This window comes from Palaemon carinicauda, chromosome 1 (genome assembly GCF_036898095.1).
Source record: "Palaemon carinicauda isolate YSFRI2023 chromosome 1, ASM3689809v2, whole genome shotgun sequence".
In the NCBI taxonomy this organism is placed as follows: Eukaryota; Metazoa; Arthropoda; class Malacostraca; order Decapoda; family Palaemonidae; genus Palaemon; species Palaemon carinicauda.
In genome coordinates this window covers 48,808,962-48,821,461 of record NC_090725.1, presented here as the reverse complement: position 1 = coordinate 48,821,461, position 12,500 = coordinate 48,808,962, and the positions used below count along the sequence as shown (strand labels likewise).

At 32.2% G+C, this 12,500-nt stretch overlaps 1 protein-coding gene across 1 annotated transcript in view; it reads right to left on the bottom strand.

The window, feature by feature from the left end:
- Positions 1-12,500, bottom strand: part of Duox (dual oxidase) — a 54,116-nt gene that overhangs the window by 11,227 nt on the left and 30,389 nt on the right. Inside the window, exons 7-8 of the mRNA XM_068381028.1 lie at positions 11,734-11,909; positions 212-375 (exon numbers count right to left, since the gene is read on the bottom strand). Coding sequence (XP_068237129.1) covers positions 212-375; positions 11,734-11,909 — 340 coding nt within the window. The remainder of the gene's footprint in view (positions 1-211; positions 376-11,733; positions 11,910-12,500) is intronic.

The following is a 12,500-nucleotide window of genomic DNA, read 5'->3' as shown; positions in this document are numbered from 1 at the left end:
AATGACAAAGAAAATTGCTGTGACTTAAAATCTAATTGATAAACTATGACAAAGAAAATTTCTGTGACTTTTAAAAAATCTAATTGATAAACTATGACAAAAAAATTTCTGTGACTTAAAAATCTAATTGATAAACTATGACAAAGAAAATTTCTGTGACTTAAAAAATACGATTGATAAACTATGCTAAAAGAAAATTGCTATAACTTACGAATAAATCTCTCACAGAAGAGAGCAATGGTGATGACGTAGAAGACGAACAGATAGAAGACGTTCTGTCTGTTCTCTTCCAGGAAGGTGGCCAGAGAGTCGTACTTCTTGAACATCCAGTGACGATTTCGGTCTTTGATCTCGGAAATGTGGAAGCTGGCCATTCTGCATACGCGTAAGGAGAAAAGGGATAATTACTTTTATTTCTATTTTGAACATTTGCATTTTAGTTACGATTATAAAATCGATCTGTTTGAACTAAGTATATAGTTACCCTGAGATTCTAAACAAATAATTTCTAGTCGTAACCAATTTTCGCATTAACTTTATATATATATATATATATATATATATATATATATATATATATATATATATGATAATTAACACACACATATAACAAACAAACATACATAAATACATACACACACACGCACACACACATGTATATATATATATATATATATATATATATGTGTGTGTGTGTGTGTGCGTGTGTGTGTATGTATTTATATGTTTGTTTGTTATATGTGTGTGTTAATTATCATATATATATATATATATATATATATATATATATATATATATATATATATACATACAAAATTACATACATACAGGTGTTGAATGGCATAGAAAGAACATAAATAGACGCGAGTGGAAGGACATGTCTGAGGCCTTTGCCCGGCATTGGGCTGATTACGGCTGATGAAGATATATATATATATATATATATATATATATATATATATATATATATATATATATATATATATATATATATATATATATGTGTGTGTGTGTGTGTGTGTGTGTGTGTCTAACTTAATGCATATATACAGTAGTAGGTCTGGCCTTACCTTTCCTTTGTGTTCTGTGTTTACACGGCCACACTACATGCATTTGTATTCCCGTAATTTTATCATATTTTTTTTTTCAATAAAATTTTACTTTTTCCCTATTGATAAAGGTCCATCAATGAAAGTCCTTGAAAATAATAAAAACAAGAAAAGCTCTCTTCCTTTCCACCGCATGCCATAAGATTTCTCGGTACAAAAACCCCAGTGTTGTTTCTACTCATCTATTCATCCACTAAACCAATTCAATTACCCAGCGTATCGTAAATGCAATCATGAAAATGAACCTTTGCATCTTAATCTCCTAAAATAACCTACGCCCGCGAACTTTTGACTGGGGTGTAGACCGTGAGAGGAAAAGTGAACCTCTAAGAACGTGTGTTTTGGTATTAGCAAAGAATGACGAAAGTTGCCTGCAAGCATTCGACTCTGGCGGATCATCATCTCAGCGAGAGGTACCCGGCTATTATGCAAATTCTGGCACGAAGGGAAAAGATGAAATGCTAACTAACATGTACACTATCTGCTTTAATTCACCCCCAAAGCCCTACTCCTATAGGTCACGAGGAACGTGACTTTGTAAGTATGGCCTTAGCGCTATGAAAAGAAGAATGGTTAGGGAAATTGTGTGAGATCACTTGTAGAAAAGGTCTAGTATATGACGTACATGAATAATGTTTAAACGTTAATAAATCAAAATAATGCAATCTGAAGCGAATAGAGAAAATACTTGAATGATGCAAGACATATTTCTGCAAAAAAAAAAAAAAAAATAAATAAAAAAAAATAAACCAAAGGCTGATAGTGTGGTTCTACAATGTTTAACAAAGACGTGACTAAAAAAAGCGATAACAAAAACGTGACCAAAACAAAAATCAATAAGTTTGTACATCAAGTAAATTTTCATAGGCTCACATATATAAAATAAGTGTAAAATACAATATTTGTAAAACACAACATTGCCAAAATCGTAGATAGAAAGTATAAAATACAAGAAAAATTAAAACTGGCGATTGAAAAATGCAATATTTGTAAAATACTCCATTGCCAAGATCGTAGATAGAAATTATGAAATAGAAGAATAATTAACAAACTGGTAATTAGGGTGATGAATTTCGCTCTACAACAGTACGAAGAATTAAATTAATTTTAGTTAACTAAACATAATAGTATCATCAAATGGAGGAGAACCTTATGATCTTTTTATTTACTGACGACCCTAACAAAATTAATTGCAAGATATACACTGTACCCACAAATTGACAAGTGCTATTGATTACATTCGTAACTAGAGGAGATCTCCCAGTAGAGCGCAGACCTCCGCCGCGGCAGCTTATTTCTTGACCTTTTGCTTGACCTTGACCTTTGACCTTAACATGTATTAATTGGCGTGGATTTTCATAGACACAAATATGAACCAAGTTTTTAAGTCCCTGTGACAACGATGTCCAAACTTATGGCTGATTGCGTGAATTGGACATTGTGTTTGACCGTGACCTAGTCCTTCCAAAATTTAATCATTTCCAGCTTTTTACATAACAGTTAATCCATGCAAGTTTAATTATTCCACGATTAAAATTGGGGGCAGGAAGCTGTTCACAAACAAACACACACACAAACACAAACAGGGCGGTAAAACATAACCTCCTTCTAACTTCGTTGGCGGAGGTAACTATAATACTTTTCAGTATGACTAGAAAATCGGTCTGACCTCATGATGACTAAGCAGTATTAGAAGTAACAATGGGACTTATCTTGGCTGACATTTGAAGGCATACCTTTCCCTTTGAAAGCTCCTGACAGAGGTTTAAATGTTTTAAAGCCACCTAAGAAAGGCAGAGGCAAAGAACAGTGACATTGCCCTAGCAAGCAGGACAATGCCCTAGAGACTGACCATATATCATATGATCAGCGCCCAGGCTCCCTCTCCACACAAGCTGGGACCAGGAAGGGCCAAATAATGGCTGCTGATGACTCAAACCCAAACCGGCCCCCCCCCCCTCCTTAGCTCACAAGGATGGTAAGGTTGCAGACACTAAAGGACCTGACGAGTTTGAGCGGGGTTCGAGCCTCCGTCTAGCGGTCACCACCCAGAGACGTTACCAATAAGGCTACAAACCCCGTTAATAAAAAGTAAAATTCTTCTTTTTTTTGGCAAGGTCAGGTTCACATGACCCGTCAAAAGTCTTATAATTCACAAATGTAATATTTCTTGGGGTCACGATGACGAAACCAAACCAACACTTTTCATCAGATGCACGACATCCCCAAAACTACACAATCTCAGCCTCACTCGAGAAACTGTACTACGGTGTACTCAAGTGCTTTAAATATACCAATTTAAAAGGGTCTTGGGTGTATTGAATAACAGTTTAGGAAGACTTGATCTAATACCTTATTATAAAGCTTCGCAGGTCCCTACAACTCCCCCATTTAGCAAAAATCCACAAGGATTAAAACTTCAGCGCCAGAAAATATTACGCCGGTAGCTAAGAACAGCAGAAACCCTCCAAAATAACAGAAAAATCTGAAATCATTATACCAAACGTTCAGCTGGGCTCCACAAGGCACTAAAAGAGTTGGAAGCCCTAGGCATACATGGCTGAGGACTCTGAAGCGCGAAGTAAGAGATGACGACTGGCGAAATCTAATCGAGGCCCTTTGCGCCAATAAGCGAAGGAGGAGATGATGATGATGATAATGATGATGATACTATGCTAACTTAAAAATCACCATAAAAATGTAGTTTCATACAAATAAAATTGTGGCTAAAGAACACTTTACATTACTCTTACTAATGCTTAATTTTCCCAAATTATTCCCTATCATGGTTAGCTTGCTAACTGCTCTAAATCTCTTATCACCCATCGTTCCTATCAGTGAAAAAAATCTAACGATATAGTTCTAGAACTTTGTTATCACGTTACTTGGGCTTCCCATACATTGGTCTATATTACTGCTAAAATGACCCTACTGAAAAAGTTTATTTATTTGTTCGTGTTGGGACCATACCACTATGGAATTCATTGAAAATTAAATGCATTTTAAGCAGGTACAAATAAGAGCATTCAATGATGAGGAAAATAAACTAGTAAAAGTTGACCTTAACATACATGATTTACTTTAGTTTTATGAGAAATATATAATTTCCATCCTTAAGGTTTATATGTTAAACACCAAGGTTTAAATACATTAATGAAATATTCTTGAAACATATAGAGTATTTCAGTTCTTCATGCAACAACCACCAAAGACTAAGACTATACAATCAACTTACCTTCTTTTATTAGTTTTACATTACTAGGTCACATAGCTATTTCTGTGTTACTAGTGTATAATTAATAATTGAATAAGGCATTTATTCGATATAGCTTACTAATATTAACTACAGTATAGTAATAACTAAACCACATGTAAAATGCAATTATAATTTTACTAAAGAAATTATTTTGAAAGACTGTACCTAATAGAGAATCCCTAAGAAATTGATGACTGAAATTCGAAGTACACTTAATGAAAAAATACTAGCAATTAACAAACTACGTAAGGACCCTGAAATATTTTGTATTAAATAAACTGTATTTAATTTAAGAGATGCATTAAAGTCTAAAGCTTTTCTGTTTTCCAGCATCAATATCTACTATGATTTAGTTTCGTTAAAACACAACATGCAAAGAAAAGCATCAAATAATGAAGACATCACATTCAAATAACTGTCTTATCTTGTACCGTAAGTCTAAAAAAAACATGAAAAGAAATGTGCTTTAATATTGGAGGTAAATAATACCTCCTTGTTTTGCTGTTTATTTGCCGTCAGTAGAGTCAGCAGGCAACGTTGAAAACGGCAATAATGTCAGCATCAGCGACGATGTCAGCGAGGTGTCAGCAGCAGGAGGGGTGGGTGATATTAGTAGTGGTAATTACAAGTCAGCAGCGATGTCAGAAGCAGCAGTGGATAAGCGGTTCAGTAATTGGATGAAAAGTGTTAGTAGCAAATGTTAAAAGGTTCAATACTTGATTATAAAAGGAAGAACAGGAGTAGTTAATAGTAAGTAAAAATGAAATCTGTGGGGACATTTCGTAATAAACTTATGTGTTTATCAAAGATTAATTTCCGAAATATTGGGACTAATATACAACAGATTCGATAAATTTAAAACAATATATGTTCAATCTTTAGAGGAGAATGCGACTTGTGTGTTTATCAAAGATTAATTTCCGAAATATTGGGACTAATATACAACAGATTCGATAAATTTAAAACAATATATGTTCAATCTTTAGAGGAGAATGCGACTTGTGTGTTTATCAAAGATTAATTCCCAAAATATTGGGACTAAAATATAACATATTCGATAAATTTAAAACAATATATATTTAATCTTTAGAGGAAAATGCGACTTATGTGTGTTTATCAAAGATTAATTTCAGAAACATTGGAACTAAAATACAACAGATTCGATAAATTTTAAACAATATACATTTAATCTTTAGAGGAAAATGCGATTAAACTATTACAACGTCGAAATGTAATAGTTTGAAACTTAGAAATAGAATTACGATGATTATATTTTGTCTAAATTTGTATGGCTTTAAAATTAATTACTATGATCACATTTTATCTAAATTTGTATGGCTTTAAAATTAATTACTATGATCAAATTTTATCTAAATTTGAATGGCTTTAAAATGTAATACTATAATCATATTTTATCTAAATTTGCATGGCTTTAAAATGTATTACTATGATCATATTTTATCTAAATTTGAATGGCTTTAAAATGAATTACAATGATCAAATTTTGTCTAAATTTACATGGCTTTGAAATAAATTACAATAATCATATTCTATTCAAATTTACATAGCTTTAAAATTAATTACAATGATCATATTTCATCTAAATTTGCATGGATTTAAAAATCGTATTAAATTATTAAATAAATATCCAATTGATAAAATCTTTGGAAAAAAAACTCATTTAAAGTGAGAAAATGCCAATTTTCTGAAAGATATAGTAAAAAATATACACGACACTTTTCAAGAAAATGTACGAGTCCCCACAGACAATACTCTTACTGTTTATATTATTATACATAATAAAGGTAACTAGTTTACTGAATAATTGTACTTGCTAAGTTGTGCTACATTACATTTAACATGCATAAGAATTTTTAAATTTACAATAATAAAAAGAAGCTAACTTGTTTTTATTAATGAACACTCAAGAGAAACAGATTATATAAAATTACAGAGCAATTAGTTAATTGGATTTCCTTATTCTAATAACCAATAATCAAGAGAGAGAGAGAGAGAGAGAGAGAGAGAGAGAGAGAGAGAGAGAGAGAGAGAGTGGATTCATGCACAGGCGTGATGCACTGATTTGCAATATATTATTTTTATCATTATTATCATTATTAGCTTAGCCACAACCCTAGTTGGAAAAACAGGACACCATAAGCCCAAGGGCTCCAGCAGAGAAAATAGCCCAGTGAGGAAAGGAAATAAGGTAACAGATAGAATAGTGTGTCGGAGTATACCCTCAAGCAAGCCAACTCTAACCGAAGACAGTGGAGGACCATAGTACAGAGGCTATGGGACTACCCAAGATTAGAGAACAATGGTTTGATTTTGGAGTGTCATTCCCCTAGAAGAGTTGCTTACCTTAGCTAAAGAGTCTCTTCTACCCTTACCAAGAGGAAGTTAGCCACTGAACCATTACAGTGCAGTAGTTAACCCCTTGAGTGAAGAAGAATTTTTCTGTTATCTTGGTGTTATCAGGTGTATGAGGAAAGAGGAGAATGTGTGCAGAATAGGTCAGACTACTCGGTGAGGCAAAGGAAAAATCAAAAGTAACAAATGTGAGATTCAATGTCATACTATCTGGCCAGTCAAATGACCAAATAACTCTACCGGTAGTATCTCCATGGGTAGCTGGCGCCTTGGCCAACCTCCTACCATATAAGGGACAAGAAAGAAAAGAGAGAAAAAAAGAAACAAGGGCGGGGAAGAGGGATAATTGAGGTTTTCAGTTTGGGAGGTAAATTTACATTCAGTTAAAAAATACTCATGTTGTTGAATGACATGATGATTAAAATGACAAATATAATGCAGTAGGACATTTTAATCACCATAAATTGACCAACATATCTAACACATCATTTGAAAAATAAATTAAGATTAAAAAAACCGTTGTGAGGGAAATAAAAGATTCAATATAAAGTTAGGCAGCAATCGTAATACAGTATTTCATTGTGGTCATAGCTTTATAATAAAATTTAATGTTGTGTTTTGTGTAGGGCTTGGAACGAACTAGGCGATTTACACGTAAAACGTGGCTCATGATACGAAAAAAAAACAAACAACAACAACACGAAAGCCACTCCGGAACCAATTAATTTCGTATCTAGAGGCATTATTGTATTACAATAATTGCTTTCAAACATTTAAGTGACTAGAGTAATTATCAAAGCTTAGAAAGCATCAAACATATTCCACTAAAGTTCACGAGAGATCAGGTGAAACTTACTATGAATTCTTGAATACCTAACAATATAAAAGTTAATCGCTAAGCTGAGAGAGAGAGAGAGAGAGAGAGAGAGAGAGAGAGAGAGAGAGAGAGAGCTAGTTAGTTCATGGAATTAATTTATTTAGTTAATAACACGAGTTTGCATTGTGTTCATGTAATTATTTTACGAAGTCAACAGCATGAGGTTTGCATCATCAGAGAGAGAGAGAGAGAGAGAGAGAGAGAGAGAGAGAGAGAGAGAGCATCTAGTAGTTGATATCCATTCATTTCGACATTATCATTTAACGGGGTTACTTTTCACTGCCTCTTAACAATGTCAGACCATTACGCATTATGACCATCCCACTTAATAAAATGATCTCTCTCCATCTCAAGTAAGGAGTATTACAAAAGAGAGAATTAATATAGAGTTCTAGAATAAAAATAAACAAGGGCTATTTCTAACTGTTGGAGCCTTTGGGCTTATAGTGTCCTACATTTCCAACTGGTAGTAGTAGTAGTAGTAGTAGTAGTAGTAGTAGTAGTAGTAGTAGTAGTAGTAGTAGTAGTAGTAGTAGTAGTAGTAGTAGTAGTAGTAGTAGTAGTAGTACTAATAATAATAATAATAATAATAATAATAATAATAATAATAATAATAATAATAATAATATAGGTTTAAAAAGTAAAGAGGAAATGCTATGTTAAAATACAGGAGACAGAGACCAAAAAAAAGAATTAAGTATTAAATGGTGACAAGTGACTAAAAAAGTGAGTTGAAAGAACCCAGCGCCATACATCTGTCCAAAATGTTAACTGAAAATATGGGCTGTAAGATTATCACATCTAACATTTCCTTCTATTTATGTCCATTTGAAGAAAAATATATACGGTACTTGATACGAAAGCACCTTAAATTCTTCTGATTATTCGAAGCTAAGAAAACACTCTTAACAATAGTCGTTTACAATTCTGAGGAACTTTTCTTAAAAAAAATATTCCTTGCAAATCATTGCATATAGTAGGGGAAGTTCAAAGAATTTCTTGAAATCTTTAATCCTTACTTTATCAATTAGAGCAGAGAGAGAGAGAGAGAGAGAGAGAGAGAGAGAGAGAGAGAGAGAGAGATTCTTACGGTAGCAGTCTACAATTCAGGGTAATTTCTCTTACAAATTATTGCATATCTCATTGAAAGTTCAGAAATTTTCTTGAAATCTTTAATCTTTACTTCTTTAATCACGAGAGAGAGAGAGAGAGAGAGAGAGAGAGAGAGAGAGAGAGAGAGAGAGAGAAGAGAGAGATTCTTACAGTAGCAGTCTACAATTCAGGGGAATTTCTCTTTCAAATTATTGCATAATTATCTTAATGGAAGTTCAAGGAATTTCTTGAAATCTTTAATATTCGCTTTTTTAATTACAGCAGAGAGAGAGAGAGAGAGAGAGAGAGAGAGAGAGAGAGAGAGAGACCTTGGCCTACTTTTTCTCAGTTACTTCATCTCTTTGCCTCAGCCACTTGTCTGCCCCCCCCCCCACCATCTCCCACTACAATTTACTCTGGCACCTCCCCCAACATAACAGCCCCCCCCCCCACCACCCCACCCCCGTGTCTCGGATGATACCGGACCTGTCTACGCCCCCAATGGAAGCCAGGTAAAGATCAGGTAAATATTTTATCTTTATTTTACCAAATGGTTAAATCTACTTTTTAAGAACAAGGACTCTATATAAATATTTAGGTTTAACACTGAAATAATTCTTAGTTTATTTTAAATACTGTTGCAATTTGTAAGAAAAAAGAATCTATATAAATTTTCAGAAGTTTAACACAGAAATAATTTATATTAAAAGTTGATTTTAAATACTGTTGAAATTTGTAAGAACAAAGAATCTATATATATATTTAGAAGTTTAACACTGAAATAATTTACATTAAATGTTTATTCCAAATACCGTTGACATTTGTAAGAACGAGGAATCCATATAAATTTTTAGATGTTTAATATTGAAATAATATATATTAAATGTTTATTTTAAATACTGCTGAAATTTGTGAGAACGAAGAATCCATATAATTTTTTTTTCAAGTTTAACATTGAAATGATGTGTATTAAAAGTTTATTTTAAGTCCTTTCGAAATTAGTAAGAACAAGAACTCCATATAAATATTTAGAAGTTTAATATTGAAATAATGTATATATTAAATGTTCATTTTAAATACTGCTGAAATTTGTAAAAACGAGGAATCTATATAAATTTTTAGAAGCTTAAAATTTGAATGATATATGTTAAAAGTTTATTTTAAATATTGTTGAAATTTGTAAGAACGATGAATCCATATAAATATTTAGAAGTTTAATATTGAAATAATTTATATCAAATGTCTATATCAAATACTGTTGAAATCTATAAGAACAAGGACTCCATATGGAGTCTTTTTGCTAACTAGTAAAAAGAATAAAAAAAAAAAAATAAAAATAAAAAAAAAATAAAAAAGGGAAACTATCATTTTGTTATAAGCGTATATAAATATCTAGGACCACTTAAAGTGTTTTAATTTCCCAGGACCGAAAAGCTAAACTAATTAGCTAAGCTTCAGGAGAAGAGGAATGAAGTAGATCGAGTTTCTCAGCACTCTGCATAATATCAACGATGGGAAGGGGTCATTATAAGGGGATAGTATGCGAAAATTATGCGCTTGACAGAGATACGAAGATTGAAACTTCATTAAACGTCCAATAAAAAGAAAAAATAAATGAGATAAACTATGTATATAGGAGAAGATGGTAAGGAACTAGAGTTGAATATAAACACAGATAAGTGAAATTATGCAGTTATAATTACTTATCAATTATGTAACTTGTTTAAAAAAAAGGGAAATGGAGGAGATAAATAATAGTTTTAAAGGAAAATTCTTCTATTAAACAGCTGTGAAAATATAAACATAAACCAATAACAGCTTAGAGGCATTCAGTTACACGAAAGAACAGAAGGATTATAAAATCAATCTAAACATCTGTTCAATTAAATATTTTACCTTCAACTTATGTTACTTTTGAATTAAAAAAACATAGTAATCCAAGTCAAGGTTCAAATGTAATATCATATTATAAAACAAAAAATATCCGAAACAAAAATGGTATAAATTGACCGCCTGATTATATCGAGACATGCATTTTCAAATTGAAGAATTTCCAAATTAGTTAAGCAACAGAAGTTTCGTCTTAAATTGTAGACATATCTTACTTAAATAAACGTACTGTAGCTCATTTAAATAAATGTAACAGTTAAATGAAGTGGGTATAATCAATGTAAATTTACTCTGAGAATATATTACTTATAAGAGAAGTTAAAGTTAAAACTTTTAAATGTTGACAACAAACCTATTTACAAGAGTTAGAAAATTAAAAGCGGCACATGCAAAAGTATTTTTTATTTTTTATTTTCTATTTTTTTTTTAATTGTAGAGACGAGTGTTACAAGGATTGTGGACGTCTCAAAGAGTTCTTAGTCCATTCGCGGAGACTTAATTTGCTCCAGTAGAGCGAATTAGTTTAAACAGTTGAGAGTTTTTATGATCTTGTATAACTTATATTTAAACTCATTTACCGTGTTACTGTTCACTACATCCGCTGGAAGTCTGTTCCATGTATTCGATATTTTGTATGTAATGAAATTACCACATTGTGTGGTGTTGTATCTTTTGAATTCAAGTTTGCATCCGTTACTTCTGGACTGATTTGTGCTAAGCGTGAAGAGGTTGGCGTAATCTACATTTTTTATTCCTTTAAGAATTTTGAATGCCTCTATTAGCTGTCCCCTTAGTCGTCGAGAGAGAGAGAGAGAGAGAGAGAGAGAGAGAGAGAGAGAGAGAGAGAGAGCCTAATGAGTGAAGTTAGAACTTTGAAATATTGACAACAAACCTATAGTACAAGAGGTAGAAGGTTAAAAGCACCACGTATTGAAATTATTTGTTTAAATGTAGAGAGAGAGAGAGAGAGAGAGAGAGAGAGAGAGAGAGAGAGACTTGAGTGTTTACACTACACTACTAATTCCTACTTCAAAGTTTACAATTTTCCAAAGCACAAGAAGACATCTAAAAAAAAAAAGTTAGTGTGAACATGCAGTGCCCCTTCTCATAATCCCTTAAGACCTAACCCAACCTACCTGGCGACGTTCGTCGAAGTGTCCAAGAAGTTCTGCTTGGCGCCCTTGCAGTCGAGGCCGATGGCGATGAAGTCGCCCTTGTACTCCCTCATCATCTGCTTGAAGTCGTCGTAGGTCAGGGAGTCTTTGTAGGTGAGGCCGGACGAAGTGAACATGCCGTCTATCAGTTCTTCCACCTGGTTTGCATGAGGGTTGAGTTACTTCTTGGGTTTTGATAATGATAATTTCAATGATTTTAATATCAATTTTAAGGATTTTAATGATATTAATATAAATTATTTTAATAATGATAATTTTAATAATTTAGATAATAATTATTTTAATAGCAATAATTTCAATAATTTTAACAATTCTAATGATTTAAATAATAACAATAATAATAATAATAATAATAATAATAATAATAATAATAATAATAATTTCAGTAATTTAGTAATAAAAATTGTATTAATTTCAATAAGAAAATTATCAAAATTGGGCCCCCAATTTATCAATTCAAGAACATTATAGTATTACTCCAGTAAGCAATTTGTAAAACAGTAGTACATACAAAAGTCTGTTACTTTTTGCGTGCCACTTATCTAAAATAATTTTATTCTTTACTTACGAATGGAATTATTAGCGCACCGATTCAAATTTTCCTACTTAAATTACTTGTATGATTAACACAAACCAAAGATCAGTACAACACATTTTTTCAAGCAATCCTACTGATCAAAATAATAACGAAAGCAATAAAGTACATGAAATTAATCAATAATGACAGT